This window comes from Notamacropus eugenii, chromosome 3, assembly GCF_028372415.1.
Source record: "Notamacropus eugenii isolate mMacEug1 chromosome 3, mMacEug1.pri_v2, whole genome shotgun sequence".
Lineage (NCBI taxonomy): Eukaryota > Metazoa > Chordata > Mammalia > Diprotodontia > Macropodidae > Notamacropus > Notamacropus eugenii.
Window position 1 is genome coordinate 348,314,853 of NC_092874.1, and position 22,589 is coordinate 348,337,441.

The 22,589-nt window shown below is 35.4% G+C and overlaps 1 protein-coding gene across 2 annotated transcripts in view; it reads right to left on the reverse strand.

The window, feature by feature from the left end:
- Positions 1-1,423: 1,423 nt before the first annotated feature.
- The window catches only part of LMNB1 (lamin B1), a 72,414-nt gene continuing 51,248 nt past the window's right edge, over positions 1,424-22,589 (reverse strand). For both annotated transcript variants that reach the window (XM_072597213.1, XM_072597214.1), the window contains 6 exons: positions 17,674-17,894; positions 16,578-16,803; positions 14,828-14,932; positions 12,332-12,451; positions 5,265-5,387; positions 1,424-2,031 (listed from right to left, as the gene is read on the reverse strand). In XM_072597213.1, the coding sequence (XP_072453314.1) occupies positions 1,990-2,031; positions 5,265-5,387; positions 12,332-12,451; positions 14,828-14,932; positions 16,578-16,803; positions 17,674-17,894 (837 nt within the window). In that variant the 3' untranslated portion in view covers positions 1,424-1,989. The remainder of the gene's footprint in view (positions 2,032-5,264; positions 5,388-12,331; positions 12,452-14,827; positions 14,933-16,577; positions 16,804-17,673; positions 17,895-22,589) is intronic.

The window sequence follows — 22,589 nt, forward strand, 5'->3', positions numbered from 1 at the left end:
AACTTTGGAATTTGTTCTGTCAAAGGGCCGCACTTGAGGGTCTAGAAGGCCACATGTGGTCTTGAGGCCGAAGGTTCCCCACCCCTGCTTTATGGATAAAGAAACAAGCTGACATGATTTGGCCATGGTGATGTAGCGGGTTTTCCACTGCACCGTGCCTATCTCAGTTTAAGGAACAGTGGGAAGGCGATGGTGGTGGCAGAACTGAAACAAATGGCTAAATTAATGAAACCAATGGATTTACCTTAACATTTTAAAATTTTATTTTTTCAATTAAAGGCATGTTTTCTCTTCTGCTCCCAACGTCCTGCGACAAATATGCATCATAAAGCAACCTCCTCCCCCCCACACACTGGTCATATCCAAGAATGCTCATCTCAGCCTTTCTACTGTATCATCTCTGTCAGGAGGTGGGCAACATTCTGAATTATTTGTCCTCTGAAATCATAGTTGATTGTAATAGTGATCAGAATTCTTAAGTCGTTCAGAATTTTACATTGTTGTTATAGTATACATCACTCTCCTGCTTCTCATTCCACTGTGCATCAGCTGAAAATGTGCATTTCCCTTAAAAAATGTGGAAGCATACTGATACCTCTTCTCACCCTATTTCACATCCACTTCCCTCATTAGCCTATAGATCACAAAATAATATTGGAACAGTACTTTAATCTCAAATCATTGGTCACCCCGCACTGAAACTTTTTTTTAACATTATTATCAGTTCCTAAAAGAAGAGTTGGACCATCTGGAAGGATTCCTCTCTTAAAGTAATTAAGGTAATAATTAGACTAAAAAAAGGAAGAGCTTTTCAATTAATTTGAGTTATCTTTTGAACTCAACTCTGTCTGGGAAAGGCGAATATTAAGGGAGGAAGTGGTTAAAATGGTATTTAATGGTTTTAGGAAAATGATTCTCCAAGGTGTGTTAAAAATTATTGTGCTGCTGAAGAATCAAACTTAACCTGAATTTTGTTAGTTTTATCTTATTGAGGAATTTTGTCCTTGTTTGGAAAACTACAAAAACTGAGTGAAAAGTGGCTTGAGAGAGAAATTTCCAAGAGCAGAATCTGTTTCTGTCCCTTTGGATTTTCTAATAAAGATACTTAAATTGAATTAAAATAATTTAATTGATAAATTTATCTTTGACAGGTGAGTGCCACAAACATAAAATACAGTATTTTCTTCCACAAATATTCTCTCTGTAAGCAGATTAAAGATGATTTACTGAAGCCCCAGTATTACTGTGGTTTGCAGATTTTTTATTTGTTAATATCACACAGGAAAATTTAAACAAAAGTTACATTATTTTAGGAACACAACTAAACACATTTTAATATGGAAACCCCTTTCCCCTCCTTTCTCTCCAACCCAACCTTATTGCTTAAGAATCTAAAAACATAAAAAGTACCAAATAAAACAAGTTTTGTTGTAGCTTTTATTGAGAGTTCACATGATGATTAAGTAATATTACTTTCTTACAAAGTTTTGTTTTTTCTATCAAAAAAATCTGTAACCTTTATTATTACAAAAAAAAGAAACCAGTACAAAAATGTCCAAAATATTGAAAATGCTTTCCCTCTCCCTCACAGCACCATTATAGAGAATTATCAATAGTACAATGATAGTCTAGATGGAGAAATCTCCAGATAACCCCTGGACACGTAGTGGTTTATTTCTCCTTCTCACAGAAGCTTTCAAAAATAAAGATCAAGAAAAATCCAGTAACACAAAAAAGGCAGAAAAATTTGAGGGATTTAAAAAAAATTCACATCATCAACAATTCACATCTTACCGAAAAGTTATGGATAGGATTTCTTTTATAAAACATGTTTTTCAGTGTCAAAAAGGAAATTAAGGCCATTAGGCTTCCAGCTTATAAATTCACATAAAGGAAATATAAAAATACTTTGTGCTTCAGAGAAGGTTCTGAGTCTATGTAGATAAGGATTACTGCAGTTTCTTATTTTGAGGAAGATATTTGGACAGTTTACATAATTGCACAGCTTCTCTTGGATGCTCTTGGGTCTCCCTGATTAGGAAAGAAGAAAAAATAAGTTATTGTGAAGAAAGAGAATCATAGAATCTTAGCGCTAGAGGGGGCCTTACTAATCAAGTTCAGCCCTGTCCCAGTTTATAAATAGGAAACTTGAGAACCAAAGGTTATGAGGGACCTTCCAGGGACATGAACAAATTTTCAAAATTGAACACCCAAATAAAAATTTAACATGTAGCAATGGTTTTACCAATGCAAACACATTAATCATGTCTTGTGATTAATATGTGTATGTGTGTACACACACACACACACACACACACACACACACACATACATCAGTACTTTATTGTAGCAAAGGACTGCAGACAAAGTGGGTGCCGATTACAGAATTGTTGAAAAAATTATGGGATACAAATGGATGGAATTAGGGACATAGAGAAATCTTGGAAGATTTTAGTAATGTAGTGAAGTAAGTAGAGCCAGGAGGAAAGTTTACACAATGACCACACTAAAAAGGAACACATGATGACCAACTGTGACTCCAGAAGACTGATAATGAATAATGCTTGCCATTTCTTGTTGGGGAGGTGATGTATTAGAGGTCCAGAAGGAAACAGACAATTACAGATACAATGTGTGGATCTATTCTTCTTGACAGTACTTATTTTTCTTACAGCATTTTTTTGGGACAGGTGTATGAAGGGGGTAGTTATAGAGATACCAAAAAGGGAAAACAAACATTAATAAATGACTTTAAAATATATAGTAAAAAGCAAAATTAAGTTGATAAGAGTACACAAACAATCAAGGTAGTGTCAGAACCATCATTTTAAATTTGAAGCAGACTTAAAAAAATATTACATAGTAGAGATTCAGTTTCATATGCAGTGTTCCTTTTCTGTTCTTTATATGGGAAAATGTTTTTATTTGTTGGTGTTTGTCTGATTTACAGTAGTGAAAAGGAAAAAAATTCCACCAAACTGACTCATTAAAGAGTATTACACTTTTAAGATCTTAACTTCCTGTGTCTCATTTCGTATAGCTCTATTTCAGTGGTTTTGTCTACAAAGGAGAACATGATGGATGTGCTCTTAGTTGTCCATCAATGTTCCTATGCCACCAATAAATGAATAGCTTGGTAAGTGCTACACTACCACCCCAATGTATGTTATAGGATTACACCATCCTCTCCAAATATTTGCCACTGTTATCAATGTACTATATATCAACACGCTATATTCCAGAATCTGCCTTTTCTTGATGTCAACACCTGACTTACATTTTTCTTCTTCACACGTTTCCAACTCTGACTGTCAGAGACCCATATGGAACTTTGCTTTACAAGGTTTCTCACCTTCAGCTTCTTTATCCCCATTCTCCACTAGCCATTCACCAGTAACAGCCATATCCTGAATCTCATCATGGGTATGTCACTGATTCAAACACCAAAATCTCCAAAGTGATGTTCTCAATTGCACCCACAACCTTCTTACCCAATCAGCTCTCACATTGCCATCACCTTAAACCTAGTGAAGTCCTTATTGTTACTACCTACTTTACCTATTCCATTGTCCTAGTTATACCTCACTACTTACCAGGTCCGGAATTCACTTAATCTTGCCCTCACTGACACGCTACTCTTTGCACTGGTAGTTATCAATTTTAGATTTTCAGTGTTCCTCTCCCATGATTATTTTCCTTTACCATTTCTCCTATAGGATCATAGAACATTATTAGAAGGGAGATGTCCTAAACCAAAGCAAAACTAGCCCCATGATAAAGTAATGTTACAAACTTCTTAATGAGCTGCTACTGTTACTCAGTAATCCTTCTATTTATCTCACTTTAGGTCTCTGGAACATCTTCCACAATATCTCTTGAAATCTTCTTCTGCATCCACAATCTGCATCCATTCATTGTCCCTCCCTACAACCTAATAACTTGTTATCCTACTTTGTAGAGAAAATCAAGGCCACCTGACTTAGGCTTCCTCAGCCCTCTTATCTCTCTTGTGTTAATCTTTTAATTCTTCTTTCCTTTCTCAGATGAAAAGCTACTCATTCTTCTAAGATTAACTCTTCAACCTACAAGTTTAAGTGAGTTCCCTTTTGTTTTATGAGCAGAGATTGTTTCATTCATTGTATTTGCATCCTCGGCATTAGCACAGTTCCTGGCACACAGTAGATGCTTAATACTTATAGGAAAACACCTTGCTCTCTCAATTTTCCTACTTCCAGTCTTGGTAACACATCCAATTTTCTTCCCTCAACTCTTTCTCCTGTTTTCAAACATGTCTAAGTCATCCCTTGATGCCTCAAAATTCCACTGGACACCCCCCGCGGCTCCTCTAGCTACACTATTACACCTCTCTTAACTTGGGATGTATAAACCTACCATTACCCTCCATTTCCCATTCTTTTCTTACCCCCTGAAATCTGGTTTCTGACTTTTCCTCCCCTTCTCCTTAAACTGTTCCCTCAAAAGTCACTAGAGATTTTTTCTAATCACCAAGTACAAAGTTCTATGCCTCCCACCCCAGTTATTATTCCCCTTGATTATTTAAATTAACTCCGGGGATCACCTTTTTCTTCCTTGAACTCTATGACACTGTGCTATTTTAGTTCTTCCAGTTCTGTTATCCATTCTTCTCTTTCCTTCAGTAATACTTCTTTTTCCTGCTCTCTTTGAGTACCTCAATACTTAACAGTTGGCCTTTTACTCTTTCCCTCTAAATATTCTCTAGCCATGTTCTGTCATCATCTCTAAAAAAATTGTCTCCCCACCAAACTGACTTCCTTTCTATTGACTTTCTCACTTATGCCATTGGAATCACAACTTTTCCAGTCCTGCAGGATAGAAACTTTGAAGTCATCTTTGATATTCCCTCTCTCTCATGCTTTCCAACATCTTTTCCATATCAACAAGTTCTGTTAGTTTTTTTTCAAGTTTCACTCATTCCTTCTACTCTAGGTTCAGACTCTTGGCTTCTCATGCAAGTGATTGTTTTAAAGCAATGTTCCAGTTTAAATAATTAGAGTGATAATGTGAGGTTTTCTTTATTTTATAAGTTTTTTAAAAGTAGTTAAAAATCTCTCTTGATTAATAAGAATCTAATAATTTTTCTTCTTCACATGTGAATATTTTCAAAAGTTTACGTATGATTGAGCGACTTCTAATTAATTGAACACACTTCTGACATTTTTAATTACATTTAATACAACTAACATTTTATTAACAAAATTTCAAAGAAATGAAAAAAGTAATACCTGCTGGTGAGAAACACGCTCTTCCTCAACTGCTTCAATAACTTCTTTCCTTCCGTCTTCCTCTTCCTCCTCCTCCTCTTCAGGTAAGGTTGTTTTGAAGACTGTACTTCTTTGAGCAACCTCCTGAAAATTAAAGTAGGTTTATTATTACAAGTCTGCACAAGGCATGGCATTCCCACTTATGCAGGTTGGTCATACTTGGCAACCTGCTGACAGAAACAGCAAAGTGACTGATAAGTCCATAGTTAAAGGAAAGACACTTTTGGCTGATAAAATAACAATTATTATTACCTTAAAACATAAAGAACTCAATGGAAGATATTAAAACCACATGAGACAAGGAAATCTATATTGTATTTATCCTCTTGCCTACTTATTGAAGTGGTCTTAAGATCCTTTCAGTGAGTCTTTAAGAAACGAAGCGGCAATCAGACACTTTTATTCAATTACAAAAATTATATAATTATATATTATATAAAATTATATAATTGTATTACCGACCTGCACAATAATCTGCTGAACATTACACATAAAAGAAGTTATATAATAGCAACTTGCACTAGGATCTTAAAAAAAAAGCAAATAACCCTTTTATCCAAGCAAAACAGCAAAGAGAGACTGGAGAAGTTATACAGATGATAAGATACCAAAGAATACATAAGAATAAATATGCTTATTAGCTAGGAGTGAGATTAAGATTTTGGTTCAAACCATGAGAGAAAACAGAAGTGTCCAAAGGAATAATGATGATTTATTCTTAGCAGCCTCTAGAATTGTAAGCCCTGGAGAATTAGGAATTTTTATCTGAATTCCACTGATGAGAAAGAAATAAGAATGAAAAATAACATCACTAAAAATCTATAAACACAAGAAGCAAAAAGAGTGTTCCAAAAAGTTCCAATTATTAACAAATCAGCAATTAACAAGTTGCCTGAAAATGCTATTTTTATACTGCCTTTTGAACCTTTGACTCAGTTCCAAACTTACGACATATTCAAGTAATACAAATATATGAAAGACCTAGATATAATGAAAACTCTATAGCATTTGATATCTACATGACAAACTGTTCCCTATTTAATAGATAAATAAAATTTTTAAGCCTATAATGAATCACATAAATTTAAATCCAGGGCAGCTAGGGGGGGTGCAATGGTGAGAACACTGGGCTTAGCTAAGGCCAGGAAGATCTCAGATCTGTATTCAGACACTTACTAGCTGTGTGACCCTGGGCAAGTCATTTAACCCTTATTGGTCTGTGTTCTTTATCTGTTAAATGGGGACACACTGGAGAAGGAAATGACAAACCACTCCAGTATCTCTGCAAGGAAATTTCCATGAACAAAAAGTCCATGGAGCTATGTAGAGTTGGACACAACTGAACAAGAACAAATTTAAATCCATCATTATCTCTCCTAAATGGAACTAAGTATGGCTTCCAAATTAATGAGTCAATCCAAGACATCTGACAAATGGTCATTCATCTTCTGTTTGAAGACCTTCTAGGAGAAGGATGCCATGCTAGCTAACCATGTATTGGATAGTAATAGATGAAATTCCTAACAAGGTATGGATTTTTAAGATTCCTTTCAGTGGGGAAAACTGACATGATGTGAGATGGTACAAAATAATATTAGATACTAATCCCACCAGTAAGATAAAAATTGATTTCCATTTTCTAACAACATGATTTGCTTTAGGTTATTTTCCTTCTGTGTGAAAGAAATAATTATTACTAACTAATGGTTTGGGGAGATTCAGAGTTTCCTCCTTTTTCTAAAGTCCTGATCTTAAAAAACTCAGTCTCTTTAAGGACATTGCTGTTAATGAGTTTGGACTAATTTTCTTGTTCAGATCCCACCCAGGTGAAGTAGCCATTGTGTACTGCTCAGGCTTGGGTGGGGCATAAATTCTTTGAATAGACTGCCCAACATTGGGGACATTCTGGGTATAGAGATTGTCCCTCTGTCCAAGGGAGACATGATGGACATGATGTCACCCTCAGAACCACACTGTAATATTCTTTCTTTCATTAATCATTAACCAACCAGGGTTGATTTCTGGCCCTCGGAAACACCTAATCTTTTAAGGGTATATAAAGTGTGAGCCTGCCACCATGACAGTCTTTGGTCTGAGAGAGCTGACTAAAAATGACCATTCTTTTATATCTTGGGTCCACATGGAAAGTTTTCTATGAGAATTCTTTGTTAGGACTTAGCTGTGATCTGACTCTCTCCCTTTTACCACCAGTAATTAAGTTTTAACTGGGTAAGTTTATATGTTTTCTGTCTATCTGTTTTAATGCTGTAGCTCTTTAATTTTCACTGTCACTAACACAAGGTGCTCCGGACCCCAGGCTTACGAGGAGAGTGTGTGCAAATGAAAGCCTCTGCTGAAGAGGGCTTTGAAAAGAAGTCCTATTTTTAAATGGAGTGCCTGGGGTCCTGATAGAAATGCAGGGAGCCACCTGGGAAATTCTGGGGTCCACTTTGGGATCAGAAGTCTGGCTGTTCCATTCTCATTAATTTTAAAGAGTTAATAAATGGGTGTGGCCTGAAATTTCTTGCAAATAAGTTTCATTAAGATGAAACAGACAAGTTGTGAGAGCACCAATGACTCGAAAAACTATGAATCTTGGAAAGCAAATTAAGTTAAAATTCTGCCCAAGAAGAAGTCCTCTTAGAGTTTTCAGGCAAAAGAGTGTCTGAGGACAACATGCAGGACATGTGTTCCCAGTCTTTCTCGTTCCAGGCTGCAGTTTCAGATGGTCTAATATAGATAGGGGTTTAGGGGGAATCTGGTGAGTTCTTAAGTGTGCCAGAATTTGTTATAATTAAAATCTCTTATATACTGTCACTTTAAAGTCTCTGGCAGCAGATTGGCTGGCAACAGTGAATCCCCTAATATGAAATGCTTAGAATGAATATCCCTTGTGTAAAATATAATACTAAATCATTTAAATTATAAGGTTCCTGATATTGTTTGGAAAATAAATCTAGATGGATAATATTATGATGATGACACTATAAAGGTCAGGAAATTTGTTAATAAAGTTATCCCAGTTATGTAACATAGTGTGTTGAAAAAAGTACCTAACATTAATTTGATAATTTATTGTATTAGAAATATTATTAGAAATGTAAGCTCTTTAATTCTTTTGGGTTACATGGTAAAATTGGTGGTGATCTGTGATTATTATATAAAAATCAATGTTTCTATGCTGTTCAATTATTCAGTTATTTAATTCAATTGTTTAAATAACTCTGGGGAAACTGGCCACACCCTCAAGGCATTAAAACAAATTCCTTAGGTTTCTTCATTACCTGAGCCAGAAGTAGTCATTCAACTTAGAATCTAATAATATTTTAGCCCAGAATACTTTAGACTAACCTGGTGGTTAGTCTATTTCAAACTGTTTGTAAAACTCTTATTTCCAAGTATATGCAGCTTGAAATCCCTGGGAGGATGGGAAGCTGGAATGCTTGGGGCAGCTCTTTATCTGGTAAGTCTCAAAGAAAAATAAAAGAGGTAGGGGACTGGGAATTCATCCAGCTATTTGAGAAAGCAGAGGAAGATTATATGGAGGAGCTGGGAATTGGCACCTCATGTTTAAGGAAATATATGAATTTATGGATAATCTTTTTCTTTTGAAGTTCTAAGAGCACTGGGTCTTAGAAATGAAAATGTTATCATTTGCAATTATAAATCTGGATTTGATTTGAGTTAAGCCAAAATCATCCTGAAGGAAATAAGAAGATCTAAGTGAGTTCTCCTATCAGGATAATTATGATAAATTTGAATCTTAACACAAAAGACACTTGTTATTTGATATTAAGAAATTTATTAGCTGTATATATTTTTAATTGTCACAAGTAAATGCTGACTTGATACAAAAAGATATTCTGTCTATAAAAACAAGGTTCTGCCTATAGTCCAACAGAAGGCAAGCAAGTTTATATCAAAGGGTCTCACAGCATGTTATCTAATACTATGCATCATCTCACAGCATGTCGATTCTTCCTAGCTGAAAGGAACCCTGATGACCCCTTCACTTCTCTTCTGTGAAACTGCTCATTGGTTGAACATTGCGGCCTGTTCACACTAACTAGATACCTCTCCATTGACCTCTGAGTAATATTCAGTTTTAAATTTTCAAAGGTTCTTGTATTCTATGTCATGCTACCATATAGAAGCAACACTGATAGAATTACTGGAATTAAAACGATGGACTTTTGACAATAAAATTTGGGGTCATTCAAGAAATTCTGAAAAGTCAATGCAGCCCATTCTCCTCTTTCTGTTTAACTCTGAATGCAATATATTCATTCATATGCACTGTCCATCGCAGACAATAAAGAACAAGTTCTACAGAGTATTTATACAAATGCATGTTGTAATTTGGGCAATAAACTTTCTTCATCCATTTGGTCTGTGGGATGGTTAGGACAAACTTCTTTGCATGATTATAGATCTCTCCTGGAGAATTCTGAAGCTTGATGTAATAACACACAACCAGGAACATCTCAAAGAATTCACTATTAACAGAAAAACACCTTCAGTGTAGACACTAGGTTGGATCACCTCCCTGTTGGTGGACTTTGGTAAGTATATATTTCTCAGTTTCATACACTGTTCTATATTTATAATAAAGGTTATCTATTATTTTATCTTTCACAGAATCTGGAAAAGTCTAATGAGTCAACTAAAATTAAGTGAAACAATACACTTAGCAAAGTTGAAGGATATAAAATAAATAGACACAAATGTATTAAATATATCACCCCCCAAAAAAACCAGCAGGAAAATAGAAAAAGAAATTCCAATTAAAATAACTATAGAGTATATAAAATACTTACCAAGACACACAAAGCAACTATATGAATGTAACTACAAAATACTCTTTACAAAAATAAAGACAGACCTAAGTAACTGAAGAAATATTAACTACTTATGCCAATGCAATAACAATGACAAATACTCCCTAAATTAATTTACTTATTTAATACTGTACCAATCATTCACCAAGATTATTTTATAGCCCCAAACAAAACAATGAAATTGATGTGAATAAAAAAAAGGCCAAGAATCTCAAGGAAAATAATGGAAAACAGGAAGTAGGAGAGAAGGGGACATAGTAGGACCATTTAAATATTAAAAAAGAAAAAGAAAAGCAAGCTATACAAATGGGAGACCTGCACTTTTATGATTTTTGTCCTACCATATGTATGTACATGTAATCCTCATTTTCCTATTTAAAACTCAGGGTAAAAAAAAACAAGGTAATTTTGATAAATAAGATAAAGTGCTTTGTAAATCATAAAAAGCAATATAAGTGGTAGTTATTATGAAAAATGTCCTTGGTCCTAAATTAATTATTAATTACTTCATGATTCCATTTATGGAGGAGGGGGAGCACAGGAGAAGGGCTTATCAGATTTAAGCTAAAATTTTTCTAGGGAGATTTGTGAAGGGCTTTAAATGCCACACTGAGGACTTTTAAATTTTAAACTTAAACTTTATTCTAGATAAAATGAAAATTTTGAGGAGGAATAAATGACACAGTTAAAATCTGTATTTTAACCATGTTAATTTGGCAACTTTTAGAGACAGATTGAATAATGGAAGACATGGTGTATGGTTGATGAATTTTTGCATAATGAGTAGATCCTTCCCATCCATTAATAGGTACATGTGACCTGCTTGAGTTACTGAAAGCTTGAGTCACATGAGTCTGTGTGGAGTAGAAAAAAGAAAAATTCAATGAGTCTTAATGGTTGGAGTAGAAAGGGGTGGAGCAAAGCTCACCGCAAGTTGGAAGTAGCAGTTAGAGCTGAGGGAGACAGAGGAAGCAGGCAACGAGCTTCTAATTTCCTTTTTGTGGGAAGATTCTAGCAGGCGGAAGACTTGGGGATGGTGGTGCCCCCTGCATCACTATTGTGTACAGAATTTTTTGTTGTTATGATAGATTTTGGACCACAGTCAGGCATGTGCCCCTGTACATCTCTAGTGTAGCAGGTGAAATTCAGAGTCAGATAACTTAAGTCTGAATTCCAGTTCTGTTACTTGCGGGCTATATATATATACTTGGGTATTCTCTCAGCCACATTTTACTTATCTACATAATAGAAAGAATGTCTGCATTGCTTTGTAAGCCATAAAGTGCTGTATAAACACCAACCGTCATGAATAAGCTGCCTTGATCTTGAATTGTTAGCTTAATTATCATTAATAATATTATTTGCATATTTTAACTGACAATTTTTAAAGAAAGAACCCTACTGCAGTTGCATTAATGAAGTTAAAGATCATAAGATTATAGATTTTAAAGCTTGAAGGGACTTTAGAGGTCTTTATTTTACGTACCACACAAATACACAATTTACACAATATACAAATTTACATAATACACAAACTGAGCCACAGAGAGATTAAGTGACTTGCTAAGGTTGTGCAACTCGTAAACGTCTGAGGAGGGATTTGAGCCCGGGTCATTCTGACTCTAAACCCAATACCCTCTTCATTATACAACACTGCCTCTAAATCAGGGATTCTTAAGCTGGGGTCCAGGAATTTGTTTTTGAAAAAATATTTTGATAACTATATGTCGATATAACTGGCTTCCTTAGTAATCCTATTTATTTTTGTTGGGACTTGGACTCCACTATCATAATACTTATGGTAAACTCATTAGCATGCAAGGATTCAATAGATTTGGTATTCACAACTCTTGAGTACCCTTTTGGAAGGCTAGCTGGCAGAGAAAAGAACTCTCAAAAGTCTCCATTTAAAGAGGCTTCACAGATCAGTTGACTCTTCACTCTTGAGATTGAATCCCACCATGCCCCTTCTTCCCCTTCCCTCACTTTTCAGCTTTGTTCTCTGTGCTGTACTTGATGTCAGGACTACCTTGACTTTTCTTATTTCTAGCCTCAATACCTGCCTAACAGAATACTTAGCGCACAGTAAGGGCTTAGTAAATGTTAATTGACTATTATATGTGTTATTTTGAGACCGTAAAGTGTACTGACACAAAAAAGATTAAGAACTTTTGTTCTAAATTATCTTACCTCTCCCTGAGAATTTTTTAATATAACCTTTACATCCTCACCAGTACCCCAAGAGTTCTGGTTCTTCCAGATAAGGTCCGTGGGAGGAGATGCAGTGACCCCAGCATTTGCAGCCCAAATCTGGGAAATAAGAAAGAACATCATTATAAAGTCCATATCTTTCTCATGACATTAATGAGATGATAATCCAACTTCAGAGTCAAAGATCAAAAGAGCACAAAAGCAGTTATTTTGGAGCTGGACTATGTTACTTGTACAAACATAAACAAGACATTTCACCTCTTGTCCTCAGTTTTCTCACATGGAAAACGAGGATGCTGATATAGATGACTTCTCAGGTCTGCAATGCTAAAATCCTATGGTCCTATAAAATGTAGATAGCTGCAAGAAGTCAATTTCAAGTACATTCTCTGAGCTCTCATTGTGGGTAGGGGAGGAAAGAAGGGGAGTCCAGTGTGAGAAGGTCATTCTGATGCCCAAGGCAATGTTCCTCAAACCAAGCTCTTTTATTGGGCTGCCACTATTACTTCCCAGGCGTGAAAAGATAAAGATTTTATATCACAAATGAAGAAAGGCAGCTTATCAGCCCTTTAGTTGTAGGACATGCACAAGAATTGGGTGGGATGCATACCTCTGACAAAGAACAAAGAGCTTCAGGTCTGCGTCCTTATATCTGTTGTTGCTGGACAGATTCACAGGGAAGCAAGTGGGAGGGATGGCATTAAGGCCAATCAATCAGGAGATTGATCCAGACTATGACCCTTCACTTCTCCCTTATCAACCACAAGGGCACTGTGGTTAGGAAAGCTGGCTGCCCTTGCAATACCAGGGTTAGGTAATTTGCTAAACATGATCAGGAAAACCTAGCATTCCTTACCTAAAGGAAACTAACTAAACCAGTTCCTAGGTACATAAAAGCTGGTACATAAATGGCTCAATCAGTGGTGATAAACTTTCCACTTTCCATGTGCAGCTGTGTTTGGTCTGAACTCCAAAGAACAAGATACCTTCCTCCCAATTACAAGTGTTTTATTTTGTTCCAGAATCAAATCTAAAACATCAGATGACTGGCCTGAGGTCTTTCCCAGAACAAGGAGAAAACCTTTTTCTTTTTTCACTTGATGAAAATCATTTCTCTAAAAAATATACTGTGATACTACCTTTCATTTACTCTGTGTGTTAATGTTATGTGCGTATGTGTATGTATACGTATGCTGGTTTGCATACTGCCTTCATTATAACATGAAATCCTTGAAGGCAGGGACAATGTTTTTGCCTTTTTTTTTTTTTTTAAAGTATTTACTTTTAGTTTTCAACATTTACTTTTATAAGATTTTGAGCTCTAAATTTTTTCCCGTTCCTTCTCTCCCTCTTCCCCAAGACAGCACTCAATCGATATTAGGCTATACACGTACAATTATATTAAACAAATTTCCCCTCTAGTCATGTTGTGAAAGAATCAGAACAAAAGTGAAAAACCACGAAAAGGAAAACAGAGAGAAAATAGTATGCTTCAATCTGCATTCAGACTCCATATTTCTCTGGATGGGGATAGCATTTTCCATCATGATTCTTTTTTTGGAATTATCTTAGATCCTTGCATTGCTGAGAAGAGCTAAGTCTATCAAAGCTGGTCAACACGCAGTGCTGCTACATGATTGTGTACAATGTTCTCCAGGTTCTGCTTACGTCACTCAGCATCAGTTCATGTAAGTCTTCAATCAGCATTATCCGTCTTTTTTATTGCTGGTACTTAAAACAATGCCTAGTATTTTAAAAAACGCTTACTGACTGACTGATATTCCAGAATATACTAAGATAGAAATGGTTCAGTGTTTAATTCTAAATCAAGTTAAAACTTCACATCTCTTTGATGCCAAACACAAAGAGCCAACATGCAAAGCAATAGCACATTTGACTTTCTGTGCCCTCAAGTTTTAGAGATTTATCTTAATATTTGCGTCAACAAGGCATGGTCTTCCAAATGAGATCTGAGTTATAGTAGTAGTAAAAGCAAATAGATCTTCTGTATTCACAAATCGAAAAGGGAAATCCAAATTTAGTGACCCTTCCTGTGGGTTAATTATCACTATTAGCCAGTACAAAAATACTTATTCTTTCAGCGATTTCTCAAAGTAACCGAAAAGAAGAAAAAGTCATCCGAGACCTTATAATGCTTATCATTTTTTTAAAGACAAAATAGATTTCTAAATAATAAAAAATATTAAACAGCACCAGGCAATTTAACATAGAGGATGGAGGTATTTGGAATCAAGACAACCTATATTCAAGATATGCATCTGATATCCCTGGGCAAGTACTCCAGAGAAATCTGACTATAAATGACAAAGAAAAAGTTGGTGATCTGACCTGGAAGATGGAACCTCATTACTGAGAGCACCGTACCCTAATGAAATCACAGCTAACCATCTCCTCCCCCAACTTAATTAAGACAATAAGCTAAACTTATTTCCAGCAAGAAAAAAAATTACTTACTGTAACAGTCTGGCCTGCTTTCAATACATATCGTGAAGCATATTTGTAACTGACAGATGTATCTCCTATTTTTCTGATCATCTCCCAGCCTCCCATTGGTTGATCCTAGGCACAGAAGAAATGAAACAAGAAATTTCTAAAGCTACTCAAATGTAGTCAAGGTGACTTAGTAAAAGGAAGCTTCTTTATCTTATCTCTTTGTTTGTGGTTTTCAAGTTTCACATTTTCACATTCTGAAAAAAAAAAAAAGATCTCTCATTTGGCAGGATGAGCTTCTGCATGTAATTCACAATTAAAAGTCTTTTAAATTAAAGTTTATTTAAAAAAAAAGATAAAAATCCCAAACACCAGTTATATTTTGCTATTAAATCAAATACAAGTATTATTCTAGTGTGGAAATGACCCTGGTTTCTCAGAGTATTAAGTCGCATTAAGATGAAAAGGCTTTGAGTCTGGTAACAGACAATTGAACTTTTTCTCTAAGAGCCAGTTTAGTTAGGGGTACATTTTGTAAATATATTTTTCAGACATAAAAATTCTCAAAGGTCACCTAAAGTTTATAGGGGTTGAGAGCAAAGTCAATGACAAAAAAATCAGAGATCTCTGAAAGTTTATAGTATAAATCAGGTAAGGTCCTTAAATTTATAATAGAACCATTATCTTGGCTGTTATAATTACAAATATCAAATATCTGACAGTTTTAAGACCTTTAAAACTCAAACACAAGTTTTACAAGTAAAAAATGTCTTCTTATCTGAGCCTGTAACTCATTCCTCTTACCTAAGATTATAATTAAAAAAAGAACTGGTTAGTTGAGATTACATTGTCTTTAACTTTTGGAACTATAACAAGGAATGCCATACCCTCTTTACAGGTTTAGCTTGATCAATTCTGCCTAAGTGGCTACTCATTTATCATTTACCATTTACTACAGTGGGCAAAGAAAAGATAATTTCTACTTAATCAGGTTGCTCCCTGCCCTTGATCCTAAAATACATGCAAGGGGGAAGCATACTGAACTCTGGCCATAACAGTTACATCTTTGGTAATATCTTTCCATTCCATTTCTTCTCACAGTGTTAGACTTTTAACTATGGTCCTGGTTTGCATACTGCTAAGGTGATGAAGAGGGAGTTGTCTTAAATATCAAGTTATCTGTTATACCTAGCTATCTTACAACTGTCATAGGAAATTCAGAAAAATTGTTGATAACCTAGTATAAAAACTAGACCTTTATTTTTTGAAACACTGTTTTCTCAAATTATAATATCAGAAAGAAATGTTTTTGCATTTGGTCTACATATTATCTTATTTGTTAAAGAAAAATATTCTCTATAAGGATCTGATTTGCACTCATAATTATTTTTCCAAGTATTAAATTACTCAAAGAATTTTTAACTCATAAGTTCACCACTTTCTCATCACAAATCCCATTATCATGGATAAAGACCTCTCTTAGAATACACAAAACTGATAAAGTGTTTACAAAGACACAGCTTAATATGGTAAATTTGCCAGAACAAAACTTTAAAACAGCAGATACATACCTTTGTATTTAATTTGAACTTTAATGGTTAAGTCATTTTAAACATAGAAGCTATTTTAAACAGTAATGGAGAGAGGGGCTGTGAGAGGAAAGCTATACTAATTTCAAAAGCTTATGCAAAGAAATGAAGAGAGTTATACAAAGTCAGACACTATTCCAAACAAACAGGGTTTTGAAGGAGGCAGGTACACAATTTTATTTTACCTGTTCAGAAGTGTTCTTTAGGGAGATAAATTTTCCATCAACATCTATCTTTTCAATGCAAACATTTCCAGTGGCTGAGGCTGAATGAGAGATACTGATACTACTACTTGCTTCTGATTCTTCCACATCCACTCTCTTTCTCTTTCCTTTAGTTGTACGCACACTTTGGCTGGAGGATGCTCTTGACACCGTTACACGAGAGGAAGGGGTTGGAGAAAGCTTCAACCTATATAAAAAGGGTGAAAGACTCATTTGATGCTTGCATGACGTAAATATTCATTCCCAAATAAAATAAAAGATGATCAGCTTTCTAAAATAAAATACTGATAACTTTCGGCTATATAATACTAGTATGCAAATGATGAAGATCACTTTGGATTGTACTTCTGGCTCCAAAATGACCCCAAAAGTCAATTACTTCACATTTATAGCTCCATTTTTAAAATGAGCAAAATCAATTTAAAATTTTCCTGTACCTGAATACTATCAAAAATCAGTAAAATAATCATTTTTGGAATGTATTTCATGTAAATTACATGATAAATCAGCACTTGAGACTATATTATAATTACTGCAAATTACAGTTCTTAGGTAGGAGCACACATTGATAAGGATGGCTACATAAAAACAATACTGTTAAAAGACAAAATGTTACATTTCTATCTTGTCTCATATTTCAAAGTTGCCCTTAAACAATTTTGCATCATAATTCCCTTATTGCAAGAGTTGACACTAGCCATTACCAAAACATATTAATTGAATTTTTTTTTTTACCACGGTAATTCTCTGTAATGCCTTAGGACACATTTTTAAACTTCATTCCTATCACATAGCTAAGCTAAGCTAAACATCCACAGGAAATCTCCTCCTGGAAGACGTAATCTAGCAGCAAAACATGCTGTTTTTCAGCAACATTTCCTACTTGGTGAGAACTATGATCTACGATTCCTTTGAGAGCTTTAGAAGAAAAAATGAATGGCAAAAAATAACACGACCAACTTTAAGAGTTGAGACAAAAATATAAATTCTTCCTTTAGAAAAAAACAGAAAGGTAGGAAGGTGAAGGAAGACAATTTTCCAGGGGCATTTCATTTACCTTTCTTCTTCAACCTCCAACAGTTTCCTGTAGGCACGGATTTCCACATCGAGGGCTAACTTGACATCTAGAAGTTGTTCATATTCACTTAACTGTTGCTGCATTTCATTCCTCATTTCTGCCATTTCTCTTTCTTTCTCGGATAGCAGTCTTCTAGAATTATCTCTTTCTTTAACAAGCAAATCCTCCAGTTCTTGCATCCTATCCAAGCATCCTCTGTACTGCAAATATAAAGAAAAATTGAGTTTTCCAGAGAAATTCTAATCTACAAAATCAATCACCAACAACTTGGAAAAACAGATTTTATGAACACCTAACATATTTTGAGGAGATTGAATCAAAGCCAGCTCATTTTCAAGAAAATGAAGCCCTCTATCCTTAAAATATGCATTACATGGACCCAAATATGCTAAATAAAATGCGGTATGGTTACAAATTTTCTCTAAATTTGAGTTCCCTATATTCTACATTAATACAAATCTGTTAGTACTAGGACTACTGGAAATCATATCAAACCTATGGTGGGTAAGATAATTTGATACCTCAAAGACATTAATAAAAGTAAAGAAGTGGATATGTGAAATATTTGGAAACTAAAAACAAATTCTGAATAGAGTGTGTGTGTGTGTGTGTGTGTGTGTGTGTGTGTGTGTGTTTAAAAAAAAAACCAAAGTATATGTTGAACCTATACAGAATTGTATGCAGTCGTGGGGAGGGAGGGGGGTAGTGGGGGGTAGGTGTGGGGGGGATAAAATCTCAATTGTATGGCAGTGATTGTTAAACATTAAAAAATAAAAAATAATAATAATAATAAAATAAAAATAAAAAAACCAAACCTGCAGAATCAAATCCTTCATACTGGAACTTAGTTTATCCTGACATAAGCTTCTTCTATTAACATGGATTAATATAATGACACATTGGGAAAGCAGTTAACAGGAACTTTACTGGGTTATTCCTGTTACCCCAAAACCAATCCCTACAGAAGATCAAGTATAAGGTGTCCACTATGGGACTTTTTCAGTTTTGCTCTTTTTTAAGTAGAAGTTTAGCCCAGTTTTAAAGTAGAACTTACTGCGGTGGAGGGGACAAAATGTCAGCTCAGTGAAATGAAAAATCACACATGCTACTGCAGATGATTCATCTCTGAAAACCTAACATGGCTTAGCAGGTAATCTTATAACTTTCCCCATGAGACAGAGATCTTTTCATCAACAGAAAATGATAAAAGTAAACTTGAAAAGACTGATTAAAGACTCAAATCTAAACAATGGAGCAAAGGGGGGTGGTGTCTTTTTTTCTTTTACTTCTGTCCAAAAATTAATGTAAAAATCATAGTAACATTTACTCTTCTACTGTGATGAACCTATATGGTGCCACGAAGAAAATCCGAACATAGTTTTCTGTGCCATCAGAAAATTTGCTATACCAAACCTCCCTCCACATGGGCTGTGTCTTTAAAGGTATTGAATCTGTCCTTGAGACTTAGTTAAATCAGTGTGCTGAATCAACTATATGAACTTGTCAAATATCTTTGTTGAATATCCCCATCCAGCTATGAGCTAAGTAAACTCCTTTTGTTAATAGTCAAATGTTCTACAAGTATTTCATTTTGTTCTAATACAGAAGCTAAACTAACAGGAGACTAGCCTATGCCAGGTCTTTCCTACAATACTTACCCTTTATCTTCACTGTAAAAATAAACAATTCTGACAGACTTAAAAAGTGATAAATGCAATGATCAATTATGATTCTAGCGAAATTCACCTCTTAACAGAAAAGCAGCCCACTAAAAGTCAAAATGAGACAGGCAATTGGATACAGCCAATGTACAAATCTTTGCTTGACTAAGCTTATTCTTTGGGGGGGGAGGGGCAGGGCGTGGATAATTGTGAAGGGACATGGGAATAAAAAGAAAATTGATAATTAAACAAAAAAACTTACATGCAACAGAATCTACCGGGGCACACAAGAAAATTATTAGAATTAATGTTCTTGAAATTAAAGCTCTATAGAAGTCATATGAAAAAATGCTCTAAAATACTATTTATTAGAGAGATGCAAATCAAAACAACTCTGAGGTACCACATCACACCCATCAGATTGGCTAACACGACAAAACAGGAAGATGATAAATACTGGAGAAGATGTGGGAGAGTTGGAACACTGATTCATTGTTGGTAGAGTTGTGAGCAGATCCACTCATTGTGGAGGGCAATTTGGAACTATGCCCAAAAGACTACAAAAATGTGCATACCCTTTGATCCAGCCATACTGTTTCTAGAGCTGTATCTCAAAGAGATCATAAAAATGGGAAAAGGAACCACATGTACAAAAATATTTATAGCACCTTTTTGTGTGGTATCCAAGAACTAGAAATCAAGGGGATGCCCATCAATTGGGGAATGGCTGAACAAGTTGTGGAATACGAATGTAATAGAATACTACTGTGCAATAAGCAATGATGAACAGTCGAACTTCACAAAAACCTGGAAAGACTTATATGAACTGATGCTGAGTGAAATGAGCAGAACCAGGAGAACGTTATACATACTAATAGCCACAGTGTGCTACTAGGGCTATTTCTAATAGACTTAGCCCTTCACAGTAATGCAAGGATCTAAAACATTTCCAAAGGATTCTTGATGCAAAATATCATCCACATCCAGAAAAAGAACTATAGAGTCAGAACGCAGAATGAATCAGACTATTTTCTATTTTGTATTGTCCTGTTTTGTTTTGCCTTTTCTCATGGTTTCTCCCATTCGTTTTAATTCTGCTATGCAACATGACAAATATGAAAATGTGTTTAATAAGAATGCATTTGTAGAACTCATAGAAGATTACATGTGGTCTTGGGGAGAGAGGGAGGAGAGAGGGTGACAAAATTTAAAATTTATGGAAGTGATTGATTGTTGAAAACTGAAAACAAATAAATTAATTTTAATTAAAAAAAACTCTTCTTATTCCCTTGCCTGTATATATGGCAGTTGGAAATTCTCTGGCAAAGTCTTTCCACATGTATATAATTTACACATCAACCAAGCAATCAATCTTTCAGCTCAAAATATTTTGACAGATATGGGTGCTCAATCAAGAAAAAAAAAACTGTGGACTACACAATTACTTATTTCATTATGTTAACTAATCAAATAAACAATTATATGCCACCTACCCCAAAGCATGAGTTATGGAGGGATGGGGAAATAACAAAAAATTTTTTTAAAAGCCTATACTTTTTTTTACCAACTTCAATTATGAAAAGTATGTGATATGTAACTGCTAAAAAAAAGAAAAAAACTAATTACTGGAACAAGGTAGAGGGATAGGAAAAGGGGTAGATACCTGAAAAGGCTCATTTCAAATTTCAAGGTTTAAAGATAATATTCTTTACAAATCTTTAGATATAGAGAAACATTTTTTTTAAAAAAAATTCTGGTTGTGGAAAGGGAACAAATTAAAGCACTTAAAATTATAGACCAAAAAAAAAAACCCAAAAAACAAAGGAAATTAACCCAGGAAGTCTTGAATTATTTTAAACTTGTAACACTGCTAAGTGACTAAAAATGCTAGGCTTGCCATCAACTAGTTATATATGATCCTTTGAACTCTTTTTCAGTTTCCTCTAAAAATATCCTCTAAGGTTGTAAGGCCCCTTCTAGGTCGAAAATTATATGATTTTCTTTGCTCCTGGCCTCCTGATTCTATTAATTCTTAGTTAATAATTAATATTATATTATATGCAAAAATAGAAATCATCTTATTAGTTCCTCATGGGTTTGATATTGTATCAGTATCCAAAGTATCAACTGTAAATATATTTTTCCTAAAATAAGAAAGATATGGGATTAATGATGAATTTTGAGTAAGCTACACAGTACCTTCTTCTGTCCAGTATATCAAAAAGACAAAGCTATGTATTAAACCAATCTAGACTGGGGATTCTTCTAATAGGTCAAAATTCTTACTGTTCACTCCTGCCCCAACCAAAGCTCTGTTGCAAAGCCCAATTTTACCTTTGCCATTGGTCTCAGTAATACTTGCTGCTGGATCTAATCATCATAACCATCACATTCTTTACTTTTATAGGACTGACTACAAAGGTGAAGGCAAAGAGTGCAGAGGGTGGGGCAAGGTTAAGGAGTGAAATGGTAGCAAGAGAGCAGATATGGGGCTGAATGTATCAACTTTGACCCAAGCCCACAGATAAATAAGATGGTATGGGGAGATGGAGTCAAGATGGCAGAGTAGAAAGACATACATACTCTAGCTCTTCCCCCACAGCCCATAAAAGACCTGTAAAGAAAGACTCTCAACAAATTCTAGAGCAGCAGAAGCCCCAGAACAATGGAATAGAGGAAATTTCCAGCCTAGGGTGACCTGGAAGGCCAATGGAAAAAGTCTGTTGCATGAGACACAGAGCAGAGCCCAGCCCAGTCCAGCCTGGGCACGTGGCCCTGGGAGGAGCAGGACCAGAGCAGGCTTCGAGAACGAAACCCCTGGCTGTAGCTGCAGTTTGCAGAACCCTCCACCCACAGGTGCCAAAGGTCAGCGAGAGGGCATTTTCAACCAGAGAGAGAAGGGAGCAGGGTCCTCCCCTAACCCTGGCCAGAGGCAGCGGCAGCAGCAGAGGACAGCTGCAGCTTCTGGTGGCCATGGCAGGCAGGCAGCAGCCAATGTCCACTGCTCTATCATTGGAGCACTCAGCTTACAGCCATGTGGGAACTGAGCAGCTGACTGAACCTCAGCCAGGAGCCAGGACAGGGAGTAAACTCCTCTTCCATGATTGTGACACCTTGGAGGAACTGAGATCTTACAGGTCCCCAGAATACACCCTACTCTTGACAAAGGACCCAAAAGTCAAGTAACTGGTTGGGAAAATGCCCAAAAAAGGGAAAAAAAATAAGAATATAGAA